The 20511-nt window shown below is 42.1% G+C and overlaps 1 protein-coding gene across 6 annotated transcripts in view; it reads left to right on the top strand.

Annotated features, from left to right (window-relative positions):
- Nucleotides 1–20511, top strand: part of MICU2 (mitochondrial calcium uptake 2) — a 130646-nt gene that overhangs the window by 88135 nt on the left and 22000 nt on the right. For all 6 annotated transcript variants that reach the window (XM_048934299.1, XM_048934305.1, XM_048934304.1 and 3 more), the window contains 4 exons: nt 8074–8105; nt 8214–8289; nt 13509–13556; nt 18021–18103. In XM_048934299.1, coding sequence (XP_048790256.1) covers nt 8074–8105; nt 8214–8289; nt 13509–13556; nt 18021–18103 — 239 coding nt within the window. The remainder of the gene's footprint in view (nt 1–8073; nt 8106–8213; nt 8290–13508; nt 13557–18020; nt 18104–20511) is intronic.

Here is a 20511-nt window from a genome sequence, read left to right on the forward strand (position 1 = left end):
GTAGCTTTATGTTAGTCACAAATTCCCACACACAAAGGATTAATTCCTCACCTGGCACCTCAGTTATGTTTGCCAGCATATGAATCCAACTTTTGATAATTACATTTTTACAATTCTTATATTATCATTGCATTCTTTATATTCTTGTCTTTAACTGCACTTTCATTGTCTTACATTTTGCAAGACGTGTGGAAGCAGTGACAGTAGGTAAGACCTTCAGACAACGAATGGAAGAGTACAAATTGCAGAGGAAGTGGTTGAATAAGATACAGCAGGGATAGTTGCTGTGGTAGTGATGGCAGCTAATCATTGAGCACATAAGCTTAAATCAAGTCTTACAGAGGGAGATTAGAGTAAACTTCTGGTGCTGTTAAGGCACTGACCTTTTTTCATTCTTTATGTTTGTGGAATGAATGATGTGCATGCATTTTCATTCTGAATCCAAATTAATCTCTGTTTGTAACTGAGAGGCAATTTTTTCAAGTTGTGCATGCAGTTACATTTTTAGTTGTGTCATTTCATCATTGCTCTTACTGCTGTACTTTACTTACCTCTTCATTCATTTTTGTTACACTTACTTCCCTAGCCTTCAAAGAGACTTCAGAGCTCTTAGGCCAGGAATCCAGTTCTCTAGAGGAACAGAATTAAAACTCCAGTGCTTCTAAGCTGTCTTAATAGTTTATCTTCATTTGTTGTTAGTACCTTAACCTAACATGTGCTCCAGCACTACTCCAAGAAGTGGTGTTTTTTAGCAACAGGGGACGATGACAACATAATGCTACATGGTGCGGGCTTGTGCCAGTTCAAGAGATGCCATCCCAAAAGTCTGAATGTATAATATTCTCTGTAGGTTGGCAAGAGCCATTCTCCACTCTCATCTCTGAAATGTACATCATGGATACAGCTTCTTTCAGCAATTGTATAATAATACAATTAATATAATACTTCTATAATAATTTATTGCTCTAATTATGCAACTCACTCTGCATCTTCTACCCTAATCCACATTACCCTTTGCTTTTGATAAAGTTGTTAATAAAACAGAATTCCTGCTTTTAGTACTCCTGACATCAATCTGGAGAGTGGAAAACAATACATCACAGATAATAACAAGTAGAAAAAGCAATCATGGTTTGAATTTTCTGGTTGCTTGCAGAAGGATTCATCTATTCAATTTAGATATATAAAAGTGAATGTCAGGTTAGAGCAAGTGGCTGCAGGATCTCCTAAAAGTTAATGGAAGGAAACAGGTAGGTTCAAGGCCTGTGGTAGGCACCTATCTCAGTGTGGAATAGATAGCTCTTTTGTTATGTCTGTTCTCTCTTGACAATAAAGGGATCCTGGAATCAGGATGAGGTTTGTATCTCTGTTTGTAGACAGAGATAATATCTTTTATTAGACCAGATGCTCTAAGTTGGAAAAATTAGACAAGCTTTTGAGCATCCGAGCTCTTTTTCAGCTCAGAAATAGGAGCAGCACATTTTGAGGCTAATTATAAACCCTTTCCTATATACGCCATCATATACAGCAAAGCTCCATAGATTTAGGCATCTAATTTTTAGCTGTCTGAATGAAGCCAGAGCAACCAAGCTTGGGAGGCTCATTTGGGAGTTTGGAGACTTGCACATCACACCGCGTGTTTTTCTTCTGGATGCTGCCTCCAGTCCTGGCCTCACTACCAGCCCAGTGGGCAACCTCAGGTAGCTGCTCAGAAGCTGCTGCATGCTCTTCTTTGCTTTGTGCTCTTCAGCCAATGCCAAGGGTTAGTTTGGAATTCCTAGTAACATCGGGAACTGTGTGCCACTGTCTCTTCAACAGGTTTTGAAAACTGACCTATCCAATATTTTCACTCCGTTTCAATTTCCTGAAAGACTGTGTCATCCTTTGAAGTTCCCTCCCCGTGTCATTTCCCACCCCCGCTACCCCAGGCTGCCTGACTCATGGAGAAGCCTTCTGGCATCGGGTGGTTCTGGTACAAGCACTGCTCTGAAATGGAGACCTGCCAGCACTGGCCTGCACCCAGCACTGTGTATCCCTCACTTCCTGGGAAGAACAATTGCTCTAAATAAAGGACAGATGCAAAGCCTGTTTCCAAAAGATGCAGAGCTTGTTTTGAAAAGTACATCAAGCTTCTGTTATTGTAAATTTACTTTTCCACTGAGCATACTTCGATTTTAATTCAGGTGGTTTGATTCACTAATTCATGTGATTGAAATGACTTTTATCAATTGTAGTTCAATGGAGCAATGCAGTAATTCAGTAAAAGCTTTCTAGCTGAAGCGGTTTCTTAATTCATTTAAATAGCACTCTCATTTATTATTCAGATATTGGTTTGCCAGTAGTTATCATGGGAATCTGACTGCTTGGTCGTGTGCCTTCAAAAGGCTTCCATTTATTTAGCTACCCATGATTTCTCTCTGTCACCACTATTTCACAAGGAGGCTTTAAAGTAGTCATTACTTGTTTCAGTAGTGCCCCTTACATTCATAGTTTTAACATTAAGCTCTAAAGTTTTAAAGAACTGAGAATGTAAGAAAAAAGGGCAACCAAAAGAGAACTTGCTGACATAAGTTACCTGTCCACTACTGTATTCAAAAATCATATCATATGATAGAATCATAGAGTCATAGAATGGCCTGGATTGAAAAGGACCACAATGATCATCTAGTTTCAATCCCCCTGCTATGTGCAGGGTCACCAACCACCAGACCAGTCTGCCCAGAGCCACATCCAGCCTTGCCTGGAGTGCTTAAAGGGATGGAGCATCCACAGCCTCCTTGGGCAAGGATATGTGAGAGAGAAATGGGAAATTAATAGAAACTACTGCATTTCAATGACTTTGTATGTTGGGCTAATTTAAACAAAAAATTTAACCCGGTCTCCTGAATGAAATTCAGCATCCATGATTCTTATCTAACCCAGCTCACTGGGACCAGGGGCAGAAGTTGCAGGGTTTGGCTTGTGTGGAGGTTGGTGGTGGTCTCAGAGGAGGAACAAACTCGCGTTCCCATTACAGACATGGCTGCAGCAGGAACTCCTCTATGTAGGCCCCAGTATGAGCTGCTCATGGCATTTTTGATTTTAGAAAGACTCCAACCCTCGCAGCCCACAGATTACATCTGTGCTGCCCATCCTACATAAGATCCTTCCACCCATCATTTTGCAGAATTTGAGTTGGGTTGAATTGTCTTCATGTTTTCTCCAGGAAAAAAAAAAACAGATAACTTCCTCATTCCTCAGCATGCCTTTGAACTCAGCAAGCTCCTGCAAAGCTAGTGTTGGTTCCTGCCTAAATTAAAAAAAAAAACTTCAAGTAGATTTTTTTTTCACTTGGTTTTCACTGTGGCCATCTGAGGTAGAGCTGAAGAGACATCCTGGACAAACATTCTCACTGACTTTGCTGATGAAAGGGACAGGAGTCTGTTGTTCTTCTATGGAAAGATCCCTATTTTATAGTGTTCTAACTTGAAGTTAAGTCTGTGAGAAATACTTCTTTTAAAATTAATTTTAATTTCCATGTTAGAAAAATAGTGCAGTCTTGCAGAGACATACAATTCTGCTTTCTCTACCATCAGATTATAGTAATTTTTCTACTTTACTTTGGCATTTGCTTGTTGTTATAATGATGGATCTTGGTGCTTTCTTTCATTCTTTGGCTCTGAACATTCTTTGTCAGATCTGAGCTTTTCCTTGGCTGCATGGGTTGGGTGTAAATGGCAGTTAGGGAATGCAAGTGGGTACTTGTTCAATTCAGCCTTTTCCTCATGTTAATCCTAACATCAATGTCAGGTTCCTTTTGCATCATGGTGTGGAAAATTGAGAGTTGATGGAAACTCTTCTATAGTAAGGAATGTATGTGACAAAATACGCAGGCTTGCCGAGGGCAAGTAGAAGCTGAAGTAGCTGCTCTTGGCAGTATTTTCTTAATTACATTTGTCAGCTAACTTTCTTGGCTAACAGCACAGCATTTGTCTGCTTGCTAGTAGGCTCGGTATTCGTTCAATTTAAAAACTAGAATGGCTTTTATTCTGTAAAGATGTGTCTGTACCCTGTGATTGTTTCATGGATCCACTACCAATAGTGAAAATGAGACAACGGCACCTGTGAGATAGATAGAGAGCCATGAAAATGCTTGTTGGACTTCAGGCCAGAATTCCATCACGGTCTTGGCAGACAAAGTGCATCGTACAGATCTTCTACATATTACATGAAGTAGTTCCTAATAATTAGATCCTTGCATATATTCCTCAGAGAGGGACTGAGAGCCTGGAACATTTGTGATCGCGGGTCAGCAATGGCAGCACCAAGATCTAACCTATAGACGAAGAGGCATTTTTTCAACTGGCTAAGAAAACCATTCCTACTTCCACAGTGCATTCCTAGCAAAGAAGAATTAACCACACTCTCCTAATTACTATAGACAAAGCCTTAAAAGATGTTGTTCCTCAGAGGGCTGCACATTTGATATGCGAGAGAGCAATATTAACAGAGCTTTCCCTGTTGGTCTTCTAAAGGGACTTCATTGTTAGGAAAGGAATAAATGGGAAATGTAGGCTCCTTGAGCTAAATCAGTATTCAAGGAATATTACGGGTGCTACAATTAAAGTAGGTAATGTTTCCAAGTGAAAGCTGAGATGTGAACCTTCTCAGATGATTTTATATGGTGACAGTACCAACACAGGGTATAAATGGACTTTATTCTCAGAAAATGTGCAGGTAATTATTAGAGGAAACCCATTCTTTAGTTTAAATTATAACACTGTTGTAAGATTGCATTCTAATACTTTACCCAAAGAGCAACGTGAAAAATACCACCAGTGCCCTAAATGCCAGCTGCGGGTTTTTTTTCCCAGAGAAGTACTGGTGTGCTAGCACACGTGCTTGCAGACATCTGCATGCCTTTTTCATTCGCCTAGGTTATAAGAAATTTTGATTTGCAATACCATTTGAGAAGAGCAGTGCTAAACAAAAAAATGGCTCCACTCTGCTGTGTCAGCTACTTAGCAAAGAAGAAAAATGTCTTAATTTATCTTTCAGTCCCATTTCCTCCTGCCCTTCCACCTCTTGTGTTGGAGTAGCTGCCCCTCACTACATTCTGGAATGTCGTGGCAGTCCTCCTCTTCCTCCTTCTCCTTCTCCTTAACCTCTTCCTATTTCTCCTCTTCTGCCACTCAGCCAAGGCTGCATCTCCTCTGTCAGACCTCTCCCACAAGCCAAGTTTGCCCAGACAGTGGTAGCATGAGCACCTCTGTGTCACTGCTGCTACTGTCTTTTCAGCTCCAGAACAGGTCAGCTGATGTGTCAACTTCTTAACCTTCCTCTGGAGGGACGCCATAGCTGAATGCAGGACAGGAGGTGTTGACAGCTGCTACAGGTCTTCATGTGAGTTCTAAACAATTGCATTTATGACTGCAGGATGATGAAAGGAGGGCCCACACATCTATAAGATATTTTCCTCCTCTTTCCTAGTTTTTATCAAGGTGGACTTATCCTCACTGAGGACATATTCCCTAAAACTGAGTAGCTGAAGTGTTTCAGTTATTGTGCTGAATGCAGCATAGAGGAGAAGCACAGATGTAACCAAGCCTCACAAAACTGACCAAATAGTGTCTCAGCTGCAGCTTCCAGTACTCTCTCCATTCCTCGCATCAATTACCCAATCCAGCTTGCAGAGTTCAGCTTGTCTCCTTCCCCATCCTCCTAGAAGCTGACAGTAGGTACTGCCTGCCTCCTAGAGTGATGCTTTGTCATCCTCCAGGAGAGTGGAATGAGCAGAGTTGCTGCAAACCAGATAAGGCTTTGTGGTTGGATTCAAAACTGTATCAACAAGAAGGAGCATTTTCAGCAAAAATGATGGCAGGGTGATTTTTCTCTTTGTTCCTTCATGGTCCTGCAGCCTGACTCATTCTCTTTTACAGGGCTTTTTGCCATGTGGGGCTCCCAGGGACAAAAGAGCTGCCGTGGTGCAATTTAATTCCGTGCTGAAATTTGCTGTTCGGAGGAGATGACATTTCAAAGCTGAGCTCTGAATCACAGCCTTTGCTAACCAGCCTTTCATTACAGGGCTCTGTGGCATTTTTACATGGCCCTGCTCAGCACTCAGCCCTGCTAGGCACAAGGATTTTACTTGCTCTCCCAAACTGTTTGTAGCCTGACTTCTTTTATCTCAAATGAGGGAAAGTAGAGGATTTCATGCTTCCTTTGAGCTAGGAGATATCTATCCTTGTGGCTTTATATATGTGCGCGTGTAAATATATTTACACACGCTGTACAAAAATGTATTCATGTGCAGTGACAGGTGGTGCTGGCAACACCTGTTGCTGGGGTCACTCAACACTCCAGTTATAAAACCCTAATTTTAGTTGCTTATAACTTTTGTCAAACTTAAACATTTGGGCTGAAATGTTATGTGCCAGGTGTCTGCCTTAGGCTAATTTGGGGGCTGGGGAGAGGAATTTTTCAGCAAAAAAAAAACATTACTGCCAGTTTGGGGAGCAGAGACGAAGGCACTGGTTTGCCCATACTGAAAGCAAACTGTTGCTGATTGAGATGCTCCGGCAGCTTCCCTGATTTGATGCTAAAAGTTGCCAGTGGGGTTCCCCTGCTGCTGGACATATCTTTTCCCACTGTTATGGAAATTTGCAGTTTGGGTGAGATTGCACCCCATTTTGGCTGGGTTACAGGCCTATGAACATGCTTGGTGGAAGGTTGTGGGCTGCTGCCCTTCAGGCTGCCTCTCTCTATCGTGTCCTGTTCCCATAGGCAGCACGGTGCTGGGGGCCATGTGTGTACAAGAGGCCCATGGAGCAGCCCGGAGCCTGAGCACAAAGCAGGGAAAATGTGTTAGGAAAGATTTTTTGTCAGGAAGAGTGGTGAGGCAGTGGCACAGGTTGCCCAGGGAGGTGGTGCAGAAAAGGTAAAGATTTGGCACTGAAGAATGTGGTTAGTGGGCACGGTGAGGATGGGAGGGCAGTTGGACTAGATAATCTTGGAGGTCTTCTACAGCGTTAATGATTTTGTGATTCAGTAATTCAGGCTGCAGCTGGTGGCATCAGTCCAGAGAGCAAACAAAGCAGCTCTGCTTATGCTTACCCAGCATCAGAAAGCTGGGTAAGGAATGACTGGTCCACAGGAGTGGTGATGGTGGAAGGGAGCAATGAGAGCAGTAGGAGTGAAGGACACAAGATTTTAGGATCTTTATGAGAAGAAATGCTGAGGAAACAGAGGGGACCCGAGGAGCACTGGAGCACAGGCTTTATGTGGCTGCAGTCACAGCAGCTGAAACATGCCGCCGGTAACACAGCGCAGCCCTGCAGCCAGGTGGTTGCACAGGAGGATGACCTCGTGCTGCACCAATGCTCTCCCTGCATGAGTGTATAGGCTTGAACCTGCTGTTAGGCACTTGTCATAAACCATAGAATGGTTTGGGTTGGAAGGGCTTTTGCAGTACACCCAGTCCCACTCTCCTGCCACCCATCAGCCCAGGCTGCCCCAGGCCCATCCAACCTGGCCTTGAGCTCCGCCAGGGATGGGGCACCCACAGCTCTCTGGGAAAACTGAACTTCAGAGCCTGTATGGTTTCATCCTTATGCTGTTTCAGGAGGAAGAGTTGTTCAATTTACTTCTGCTTGGTAACATCACATTTTTCTTGCTTTTTTTTTTGGTATTTCTTGGCATTTGAATATGCAACCTGCACTGGAAGGCTTCTTATGCATATGTACAAATCCTTTTGTAAATAATACAACTATTTCTTACTGTATAATCTTACTTTGGAATCTGTACTGCATTGGTAGCCCACAGAATGCAAAATCACACCCATAAATTAGTCATAGATACCGAGGTGGTTTGTGATTTCACTGAGGTTGAAGAGCATTTGGACAGGTTGCTCGTATTATTTTGAAGTTGTCCATTCTGGATCATTGTGGAAATTAGAAACAAACTGCCTGCTGCAAAATATTCTGTTTCGTATTACTTACCACTTTCCCATAAAAATCTGAAGAAATGTCACAGAACCTGATCAAAGTTTAAAGTCAGACTTTGTTATTGAATTATGATGATTTTTTTTTATTGTAGGTAAAAGCTCGGCCAAGAAACTGACAAAAAAGGTAAGCAAAATGTTCCTTTCGTTCTTCAAAAGAACTTGCATTCTTTCTGTTTCTCAACCAAAAAGGCTTCTTTTTCTAAACTGGTTTTCCTTTTTTGTGTCTCTAAAGGAGGTGGATGCTGCACTGCTGTGTGTTACAAAAGCTAAACCAGGACCGACCTTTTTTAGAGAGCTTGGTGATAAAGGTAACGAGATACTTTCGGTACCGAGAAACACATCTTGTTTTTTATCTCATCAGACAGCATGAATTGAATCTAGTTTTAAAGACAGTTGCATGGATTTGACTTCATCCCCACCTCAGCAGCTGCTTCCACCTTGGCATGTCTCAGTTACACGAGGAGGAGGCAGGAGGCAGGGCTGGGGGCTGAGAGCCTCCTGGAGAAATTAAAAAGCAGTCTTAGAGAAGAGGAAGAGGCTAAAAGGGTACAAAGTGGACTTCTAAGGCTTGTTAATAAACTGCTGTTTCATTGTATATCTTAAATGCGTGGAAGCAAAGAAAAAAAGAAAAATTGTATCTGATTATGTAAAGTGTCCTCCCTGGTTCCAGGGGCAGTGACAGTTGTTTCTGCTTCATTGGGAGCTCAGTGCTGCCCCACAAGAGCAGTGTGCTGGGGTTTCTTTTAACCCAGCAGTTCCACCTTTCAGCTGGCGACACAGGAAGAGAAAATGCTGAGGGCTGGGATATTGTTTGTGAAACAACGGGGAATTAAAAACACCAAATAAACACCTCATTAACATAAATTAATTGAAGGGAGGGAAAACAAACAAGAGCATCAAGGAAAACAAATAAATGAGTAATTAACCATTTCATCAGTAACAAAGACTGAACTCTACAGACTAATGAGAAGTACTGGCAGTGTCTATTCACAGAGTGCATGGTAGAGGTCAGCCCACATCCCTTGGTCCATGGTCATTGCTCTTTCTTTCTGTGTAATGCGGAGGCTGTGAGCATCCCCTGCCTGCAGCCCTGTCACCTCTCTGAACAAGTCCAACATTTCTTTCCAATCCTGAGGAAGTCTGTTTCATGCTGAATATTTACCTCCTGTCTTTTCAAATTACTATTTGTTGTCTTCTTTCCCAGGACAGGATTTAAAGGATTCCCAGCATTTAATTCTTGGATATTGTTTCCCTATCACTGCTTTCTTAAGGCTTTTCTTTCTGTAGTGGTTGACAGCACAAATCCCTAACACGTTCTGCCTGGGAAAATCAGGAATCCACCAAGAGAAAGCGAGAACATAGCAAAGCAGCAGAGCCCCCTGGCACTGTACTACGCCAGCTGGCTGCTTGGAATGTCTTTTCTGTCCTGGGACCACCAGCCTCCTCTCATGTAGCTCTGTGGGTCCTCATACTTTGCCCTTCAAGGATCTGGTAGGAACTGGAGATGATGCAGAAACACACAGTGCTGTCATCTCTATGACTTTACAGCACGTGCAGTTTTTGGTCATGATCTCTCTGTACTGACATCGACGCTTTTGTCTTCAGATCCAGCTATAAATATTTATGCATTAAATACCACTTTTACACGTACCTAAATAATGAATCTACACCTGTTCCGTGGTTTAGCTGAGATTTATTTTAACTACCATCAAATTCTTTTTTAAACATAGAGTGGAGGGAGCGCTCTCAGTCCAGTTTGTGAAGTGTAAAGCTGGGGAACTCTGCCTTCTAGTGGCTGTTTTAAAATGTACACCATCTTTTGTGGTATATTAATGATTTGTTCGATAGTGAGTATATCGTCCTGTCAGCATTTCGTATAAAGCCTGAGGGTAGAGATTTCCAAGGAGGCACAGGAAAGCTGCATATAGTCTTAGAAAATTATAATGTTTTGCCAATGCTAAATGAAAATACTTGGCTGCAAGTCTGCTGAGTCATTCGACAGCAGGTGAAGCTTTAACTTGGACATGAATGCAATTTGCTTTGCTATTTTTTTAATGTTCCATTGCATCTTTTAAACGTAAAATTTGAGTAACTTTGTAATGATTACTGTGCAATGAAAATTACTGAACTGACTAATTTACTTTATGGTTAAGGTAAGTTGGCAATTCACTGCAGACAGTGATAGAACAAAAAGATCAAATGAAGAATTTTTATCATAATCAAACCATGGGTCAAAAGAAATTACGTCTCAAGCGATTTTGATATAATCAGCCTGCCAAAAAATATTGAACGTGGTTTGGATTGACTTTAAGATACTGAGGCTTTAAAGAGCAATCAAGACAGTTTTCACTGTTTTCATTTCTTGTATCTTTTCGCCTGTTTCCCTTTAGTGACTTCCCACTCAGCTTTCGGTAGTGGAATGAAAACTGCCCTTCCACTTCTTGCAGGGCCGTCTCCTTGCAGCCCTCTGCAGTCAGTGATTGGTGCCATTGCACTCCTCCTTTAAGCCATAAGCAGGGTTGTCTTTATCAAAACATTTTGAAATTGCTTTAAAATGGGAGAGCGTAGATTTAGAGTAGACATTAGGAAGAAATGCTTTACTCTGAGGGTGGTGAGACACTGGCACAGGTTCCCAGAGAGGTTGTGGATTCCCCCGCCATGGATGCATTCAAGCCAGGCTGGACGGGGCTTTGAGCAATCTGGTCTAGAGGGAGGTGTCCCTGCCTATAGCAGGGGGTTGGAACTAGGTGATCTTAAAGGTCCCTTCCAACCCAAACCATTCTGTGATTCATATTTTGATTATTATAGTTACTTTTATTATTTTATCTGCCATGTCCATATCCTTTCTAATGCTTTGCTAACAATGTTTTTCCTTGGTCATCTACGAAGTACATTATCTCCTATTGCATATCTCAGCAACACGGGGCCTCCTTTTGCTCTGCTGAGCAGAAGCACTGTGTTTCCACCTTCCACGTTTGCCATGAGCAGTTGCTGTGCAGAACAGCTGAGAGGGAGACACCCCATCCACTTGGCCAGCGATCGTCATTGACAGTTGGACTACGTGATCTTTGTGGTCTTTTCCAACCATAATGGTACTGTGATTCAATGATCCCTTGCTCGTAAAATCTTCAGATGGTGATCTCTGTGCCAAGTCCGCAGTTGTCCAAGCCTAGGAGGTGTTTTCTCTATCCTCTTGAAAAGTTACCTCCTTGTCTTCCCTTATCTTCTTCTTTTTAACTGCATTTGCTGTGACATGTATAAAACAAAACTAGAGAGCAAAGTGTCACTGCTTGATTTTTTTCCTCTCCTATTTATTTCTGACCATTTTCTATCTCATCTTAAGTGTGTAGCGTAAAAAATGGGGTAAGATCTCTGTTTCCAATTGTTTGATTTTGAATTTGTAGAAGTCTTGGACATTGTCTAGGAACAAGATAGCAAGTTTTACAGCAAGGCTAATAATTTATATCCTCGCAATGGCCATATTAAGTTTATTGGCAACACATGAGAATCATAGAATCATAGAATCACAGAATTGCTCAGGTTGGAAAAGACCTTAGAGATCATCAAGTCCAATCGCAACCCGACCATCGCACCCTAACTCTATCAGCCCTCCACTAAATCATGTCCTTGAGCACCACATCCAAGCAGTTTTTAAACACATCCAGGGATGGTGACTCAACCACCTCCCTGGGCAGCCTATGCCAGTGCTTCACAACCCTTTCTGTAAATAAGTTTTCCCTGATGTCCAACCTGAACTTACCCTGGCACAACTTGAGGCCATTTCCCCTCATCCTGCCGCCTGTCACCAGTGAGAAGAGACCAGCCCTGCTCTTGCTGTAATCACCTTTCAGATACTGGGAGAGAGCAATAAGGTCTCCCCTCAGCCTCCTTTTCCCCTGACTAAAAAACCCTACAACTTGTAAGCAAAACGAAACATTTGAGATGACATTTTCCCAGGCAACAAGCAAGACACGGGGAAATGTCCGCAAGTTGTATCAGAGGAGGTTTAGATCAGACGTAAGGAAGAACTATTTCTCTCAGAGAGTGGTCAGGCACTGGAATGGCTGCCCAGGGAGGTGGTGGAGCCGCCGTCCCTGGCAGTGTTCAAGATGCGTCTGGATGACGTGCTGTGTGATATGGTTTAGTGCTTGTGGTGGCAGTGGTGATGAGGAGATGGTTGGACTAGTTGATCTTACAGGTCGTTTCCAACCTTGTGATTCTATGATTCTATGATTCTATGACAATGATTCTGTGATTCTGTGCAAAGTATTTTTTATTTGCACAGTGCATTGTGAGTGCAGTACTGTGCTGAGTTACGCATGGTGCGTGCTGGAAAGTGGAGTGAATGAATAGCCCTATTTTGATGGAGAGGAAAGCTGGAGCTCAGACGCAAAGTGGGTCAGCAGAGGGATCAGCGTCAGGCCTGGCTTTGGAGATCTGTTCTCAGATTTTCAGACCGTTGCTTCCAGCAGCCCAATATTCCTAAACTCTGGAAGTTAAAACTTAAAGTAAGTCACTGTCTGAGACCAAATACAAATGTTGTCAGCTCAGAACAGTGATTTATCAGAAGTTAATCGTCTATTGGTGAAGCTTAAGTGGATTCTTTATCTATCAATTAACTCTATATAAATTATTATAAATAGTTTATCTTTACACAGATGGGCACGTTTGAACTTCATTATTTTAAGCAGCTTCAGCATTACACAATGTTTAGCTCAGGCGTTAAAAGTAGCTCAGTTATTTTGAAAAGTGATTTATAGAAAAGCCCTTTACATTTTTTCTCCCAACGTTATTGCAGTGCAGATGGTTCAGATTGTGCTGCTCAGCCACCCTCGTTGCGCGCTCTATCTTTAGCTTCTACGCTCTATTTTGACGCTATCGCATCTCTGTGTTTGTTCAGGCTTTTTGCTTAAGGCGGTATTTCAAAGGAAAACACTGGAATTTTCCTTCAAAAGGGGGGAAAATACTTTCACCTTGTAGAAAGGACGTGTTCCTATTTAAAATAAAAAAAAAAAGAAGGCTCCCTTGGCAGGCAGCCCGGCCGCGCTATCGGCGCAATCTCTTAGCTTGGCAGCTCTGCACGCTGCCATGTTCCCCATGGGAAGCTGCTCCCCTCCTGGCCCAGCTGCCAGGGGATGGAGCACTTTGATCCATCCAGGCAGCGCTGAGTGCTTCTCCTCCCGGGTACTAAATGTGACAAAGCACTCCAAATTTATTTGCCTTTTCTATAAACACTGAATGTTTGCAGTGTGAACGCAGAGATTTATGCAGACCTGTTGTTAATACCAAATAAACCTGACTCTCCTGATGAGATGGGGACGTTGATGAGTCTCCGGATAGGGAATTTTACCTTTGGAGCACTAAAAAAAGAAGTAAAAACTTTATTAAATAATTATGAGGCTTACTTCAGTGACCTATTTTAAATGATGTTGAACTGCAATTTTCACGTTTATGAGATCTGATCTTTCGAATCTCGTTATAGGGATATATATTTTATGTGAGTCATTTTTTAACTGTTTCATTTCAGGGCTGATATCTTATGCAGAGTACCTATTTTTGCTGACGATCCTTACAAGTAAGTGTTACATATTTAAAATACGTATGCATCGCTACTCAGCTTTTGACATCTTTCTGGAAACTTTTTCTGATGCTTTTTAACTAAATTTCTGTGCTGTAGTTTAAGAAAATTGAATATAGAGTGATAAGGCAGTGACATGAATGGCTATAACTTTGGTTGATCGCTGCTTGGCTCCATAATGTCATTGCTGTTCCATAGCAGCATGTCAGAAATCTGGGCAAGCCCCACGCCACAGGGTCAGGAAAGTCCTTCAAGAGTCATTGCAAAATGGGAAGAGTTGTGCATAGGAGCACATAAGGAGGGGAAGAACACAGTGAGGGGAAGTAAATAATTTCTTACCTGCACAGTGGTTTCAGTCATTTTGCACAGTGAGATGTGAGCTTTAAAGTTCATGCATCAGTGTAAAGAACTATTGCAGTGTCTGTAAGGTTGTTGCTTTTTATGTATATGCTCAGATATGTAATGGATGATGTGCAGAAGCACCACGTCAGCACATGTTTTTTGTCTGACTTCTTTCTCTTCTCTTTGTTTCTCTTCCTGTTGACTACTTCCCCATGTATTTTACATGTATTTCCTACTCCTCCTTCACCTCCTTTCACTCTCAGACACTTTTTAAAGAACATGTTGTTTGGTAACCTCGATAGCCAGAGTCTCCATCCACTTGAGCTAAGAGATGTCACTCTTATGTTTTGTCGTGGAAGTGGAGAGGAGAGGTTTGGGTAACTTCAGCAGGGCTCAGAGCTGAACCCATGGCCTGTGCTTGCAGACAGTGTCACCCTGCTGCATAACACAGCATGAAATAAAATGCTTTATCTGCAAACAGCAAGCATTTTTTGCTTGTGGGTGGAACTGATCTTGGATTTTCTAAGTTTTCTCACTCATAATTACTCTCTGCTGTTCCTGCCACCTCCCCATGCTATTCTCATGAAGTGCAAGTGAAGCTGGAAAATGCCAAGGTTTGAAATAAAATGCGTACGACAAATGTTGTGCAGAAAGACCATGGTGGTAAAATAGCACACGTCCATGTATCCAAGTCTGTCTGACTTACACAGATCTGACAACTTAAGCAAGAGACAAAAACAATCTTAAGCATACTGAATCTTGTGGTATCAAGGGATGAAGAGAGGAGAGAAGGAATTAGCCACTTTTAACCCAACGGGCTCATTACCTCCTTGGCCACAGGATTCATTGCCTGAGACTGAACAACATGGCAAATGTTCCTTGCTCTAGAAATGCACTGTCTCAAGGTCCAGCACCAACCACTGGCAGTATACTCAGTCTCTAAAGAGCAGAGAAGTTACATGAAGTTTTAACAGACACTGACTGCTGGTGTACAGCACTTGGGCCATTCAGACCTTTGACAGCATATATCATTTCTCAGCAGGAAAGGATCCCTGCCTGCAACGCAGCAAGAAGGGTGATTAGGTTGGACAAGAGGAAAAACTTCTCTGAAAGAATGGTCAGGCGCAGGAATGGGCTGCCCTGGGGGCTGTGGAGTTACCAGCTCTGGAGGTGTTCAAGAAATATTTAGGTGAGGGGGGTGATTTAATGGGAAATATTGGTAAGTGGGCAGCCGAACTGGATGATCTTGGAGGTCTTTTCCAACCTTGGTGATTCTATGGTTCTGTGATCTGCTAGGGAACCTCATCCAGTACATGATATTACATAGTGTATATACACTAACAAAGTCCATTTGCAATACAAATACGCTGTTTCACCTTACTGGATGAAACAATTTGAAAATTGAAGCAGTACCAGAGCGAATTGTTTCACTACTCTAAGCCATCAAATGTTATTTTTCACAGGATTTATATAGCAGTGAACTGAACTGTAAGAACAGAGGCACATTTTGATGCAGGGTGTCCAGTTACGCAGAGGCCTATAGAATCACAGAATTGTTAAGGTTGGAAATAAACAGTAAGATCATCCGGTCCAACCGTCAGCCCATCCCCACTGTGCCCACTAACCATGGCCTTCAGTGCCACGTCTCCATGGTTCTTGAACATCTCCAGGGACAGTGACTGCCCCACCTCCCCACCTCCCTGAGCAGCCTATGCCACTGCCTCACCACTATTTCAGAGAAGAAATTTTTCCTAATATCCAACCTATCATACAGGGCTGTTTGAAAGTGAATGTCAGCAACTTGGTGCCTCATTGCCTAACAAGTATGCGATATCAGTCAGACCTCAACCAAATGACCTTCCTCTCTCATAGTGAAAATTAACACAAGATTTCTTAAAACAGACAAATTAATGCTTAAATGACTTCTTCTGACTTACCAGTGCAATGGGGAAACCAGAAAAGTGACTCCTAGCTTCAGAATGTTGCTGGCCAGCCCGTGCTGTCCATCGTATAAAAGCAGCATCTGTAGCACTAAGCCTCCAAATGTAAATCTGTGGGAGACAAAGGCTTTATTTTGCCCACTGTGATCCCCTTTCTCTTTTCTGTGTTCCGTGTATCATCATCGCCTTTTTTCTTTCAGTGCTGTATTGGATTTCATTTTCAGCAATTGGTTAATGGAGCTTTTGGTAAAGCCCTGCCTGCTGAACGGGCCCAGGAACTGAAATTGTCACCATGACTAAAAGCATTGCTCCAATTAGCCAGTCACCAAAGTTGACAGTTTGGTCAATGCAGGAATGATTTCAGGGGAAGCACCTTTGTGTAGCCTGCACTCACAGCTAAGATGAAGCTCTTGGGTTCAGATTTTGGAATTTTGCCTGATTCCAATTAAATACAAATACATCTGAAGTAGTCTTTGAACTATGCTTATTTTACGAACGCATACCTTTGAGGTTACATCATATCAGATAAGTATGTCATCTGAACAGTATAAGCAGCTTTAGGTCCTATATTTTCAGTAACAGCTTTCTTATCTGAAAACTGCAACACAGATGGTATGAATTACTATTAAATACATCAATTACTTTTATTCTCTGAATACGTTACAGGATAGACTCTTCTTGCTTTAGTAGTAGTAACACAAATCTAGAGTGTGGCATTTCCACGGAAAAGAAGCCCGTTTTGATTATTATGGCCCAGTTGCCAGGGAAAGGCTCTGCTGTGTAGATTGCAGTGGTATTTATAAACTATCCTTACATCACAAGGTTGCTTCACAGAGGACGTTAATTGGCAGCTGAAGATAAAGTTATTTCTAAAATGTAAAAATAGTTCTTTGTTTAACCATCTTGCTATCACTTAAAAAAGAAGAGGCTATTTCTGTAACTTCTTGCCTTTTCAGGAAGACTCTCTAAACAGAAGCAAGATTAAAGCTTTACAGGGTGGAACTGGAAGAATGTGCTTCCAAAATAAAAGAAAATCTCTGGAGGCATTAGTAATTGTAGAGAAACTGCTTCACTGCCCTCATGAGTCCAACATTGCTCTTGGAAACATGAATGTATGCTGGAGAAGATAACTCTGTGGCTTTCACATTAATGCCTGACATGACTGTGCTGTGGAATTAATTCACCTGCTCCAGAAATGACTGGGCTAAGTGCTGGCTACTGCAGCGAGCCAGTGAGTAAATATACTTCAGCAGCACGCTCCTCCTGTGTGGGCTTGCTAATGAGCGAGGTCACCTCGTGTAAGCAAAGTCAGAGCAGGAAACTGTGGGAAGGAGCTCAAAACACCCAGTGTTTTTACAGCGCCTGCAAAACTCAGAACTCATTAAATGTTCATGTTGAAAAGAAACATCCACTGGGTGAAGGAAATGCAGAGCAATGTTGTATAAAATTCCCAAAAAATCAGCGTAATGGGAGGTGTACAAACATGCTTTAGCAAAGAAAAGAAGGCCAGAAGGAGCAGTTTATTACGTCTCAGTAACACTGGAGTTGGTTGTTTAGGGAGGTTGGAGAAGAGAATGGAACAACACCATGGGAATAGGAACTGGGAGAACGTGGAGCTGCTACAAGACCAGTCTGTCTTCTGGACTAGCGAAGACTGAAAATAGTGGCATGCAGCAACATGTGCAAGAAGTGCTGGAGAAAGACTCTATCTCTTTCTTTCTCATTAATTACCCAGTCTGGGGGGTAATTAATGGTCTCTCACAGCACTTTCCAGTATTCTCAGCTAAAAGTAGCTCCAAACAGGGGGTAAAGCTAGATTTCAGAAGTGAGCAAGGATTACAGAGAAATCTGTAGACGCTGTCTATGAAAGACCACGACAGTAGGACAACATTTTCACAGTCATTGGGAGCAGGTGGACATCTGTGGCTGTATTTAGATACTGCCAGCATTTGCTGCTTTGCTACTGCTTTAATAACAGCAAAAAGGTGTTTGTCTTATTTAAGAGTTTGTTTATATTGGATGGGGTACATATTGCTTACTGGAAATATGATGCATGTGCACAGCGATGTCAAACAGAATCTGTATTTCCTTTAGATTAAATATTCCTGTACAAGTGTAACTGCATGTGCATGGGTGTGTGTGTGCATACGTCATAAAGTTTTTTCACACTTTGTTGCAGAACCCCAGACTGGATTTCAGATTGCTTTTAAAATGTTAGATACGGATGGCAATGAGCAAGTTGAAAAGAAAGAATTTTTTAAGGTATGTATCTTCTCATGCTTATTGATTGTAAAGCTCATAAGCAGCGGCATAGCTTCTGTTTGTTAAATGAAGGTTCATTAAAATCTTCAAGCCCATTTTTCCATCCAATCTGAGATCACGTTTGCTAGAATATGTTGCATGAAAGGAGTACATAGCAAAGCATTGCTTTGTATTACTTAAAACAATCTCCAACAGAAAGAAAAATGGTGTGGCTTTAATGTGTTCAAATGCTTGTATAAGAACAGCTGAGTTAGGCTGCACGGACAGTCTATTAGACAAACAGTAAGATACTGCCCAACACATTCACATGAGACTTGACAAGGGGGATTTCCAGATGTGCATCTCTTGATTAGGAATTTGATACTGGTGCACATAATAACCCAGGCACAGTCACCTGAGACCTCCCATCAAGGATAAGGCCACCAAAGGTCCCCAAATCGCCAATGAGGAATTTCCCTAATTGCTCTGGTGGGTGATTTCTAAGTAAAATTAATAACTTCATTGGGAGTGGAAGTACGATAACTTCACTGCCACATGCAAGAGCTGTGCGATTCAGATTTAATTGACATCTTTACACAGATGTTCAGGACTGAGCAAACAAGCACCCTGCATTGTCAGCTGTTGTCAAGGTTGGTATTGACCACCAATACTGTACAGTCTGATAGCATCCACGTGCACCAAACTCTCTCCGACAAATTTACAAAAGGCAAAATCCTTTCTTGTTTTTTTTCTTGAAAATGGACGTATCTTTTCAGCCAGCTCATCTTTAGAAAATGTTGCTTCTTTGTATGCCTTTAGGAGAGAGGCATGCATTATGCATAATAGGCGTCACTCTCTTTGAATTAGCCATTAGTATCATACGGCAGTGAACAGATATAAATATTAAATGCAGATAAAGGTTACATAGGGAAATTGAGTACTGGAATACTAGAGTCCACTGCTCGAAGGCAGAATTCACATCCTTCTGTGAGTAGCAGCTACATTGTGCTGGAAAAAATGTGCAAGCTACTGGAAATTATCATCATTCTTTCCCAAATAATAATTTCAAAAGTAATATGGATTTACATGTCATGTAATAAAACAATAAAACCTGCCAGAACACTTGCAAGAAAATACTGTGAGTCTGTGTTGCTTAGTATTCTTCACAAATTTTCTAAGAGTCCTTTAAAAATGAAACACAACAGAAAAAAAGAACAGCACATTTTCTGTCATTCGGAAAGCATTTCCTATTGCATCTCTTGTTTCAGCTAGATTTTTTCAGTTAAGTAAAAATGCGGTTTTTCAGAAGGAAAATGGGCAAGCAGTTGTTTTTGTGTCCAGAGGTCAATACTGCTATTTTGCCATCAGGAAATTCATAGTGTTTTTGCTGTATTAGCCAATCGTTTTGTAGTGATCAAAAGTGAAAATCAGAAGTGTGGCCAGGAGGGACAGGGAGGTGATCGTCTCTCTCCATTCTGCCCTCATGAGGCCCCATCTGGAGTACTTTGTCCAGGTCTGGGGCCCCAGTACATGAAAGATGGGGAAATGTTGGAGCAGGTCTAGAGGCAGGCCACAGAGATGATCAGAGGGCTGGAGCACCTCTCCTGTGAAGACAGGCTGAGGGAGCTGGTTTGTTCAGCCTGGAGAAAAGAAGGCTATGGGGTGACCTCATTGCAGCCTTTCAGTACCTAAAGGGAGCCTGCAAACAGGAGGGGAGTCAACTTTTTGAAAGGGTAGATAACAGCAGGACAAGGGGAAATGGTTTTAAGTTGATGGAGGGAAGATTTAGGTTGGATGTCAGGGGGAGATTCTTTACAGAGAGAGTAGTGAGGTGCTGGAACAGGCTGCCCAGAGAGGCTGTGGATGCCCCGTCCCTGGAGGTGTTCAAGGTCAGGTTGGATGGGGCCCTGGGCAGCCTGGTCTGGTATTAAATGGGGAGGTTGGTGGCCCTGCCTGTGGCAGGGGGGTTGGAGATTCATGATCCTTGAGGTCCCTTCCAACCTTGGCCATTCTGTGATTCTGTGATTCTGTGAAAAAGAACTTAGAGAAACTTGGAGGAACTCATATGTTGAACTGTCTTGTCTTTAGATTGTCAACTCGAGCTGTTCAAACAACACTAGTAGAAATTAACTATCCCAAGGAACTCAAAAACTATGATTAAAAAAAAAAAAACAACAGGTGAATTAGTTAAAAGTTTAAGGTCATGAGAAGATCTGTGGCAAAACAAATAGCATGCAGGTTTTTCCTACTCACTGCTTACAAACCTATGTTCCTTCTCTGAACTACACAGCAAAAAAGAAAAGAAAAAAAAGGAGGGGGAGAAATATAAAGCCCTAAGAAGAGATTTGAAAAACTTACAAAATAATGGCCATGCAGATTTGGTCATGGGTGAGGAATTGCTCAGAAATGCTTGGTAAACAAGCAGCAGC

This window comes from Lagopus muta, chromosome 1 (genome assembly GCF_023343835.1).
Source record: "Lagopus muta isolate bLagMut1 chromosome 1, bLagMut1 primary, whole genome shotgun sequence".
Taxonomy (NCBI): domain Eukaryota; kingdom Metazoa; phylum Chordata; class Aves; order Galliformes; family Phasianidae; genus Lagopus; species Lagopus muta.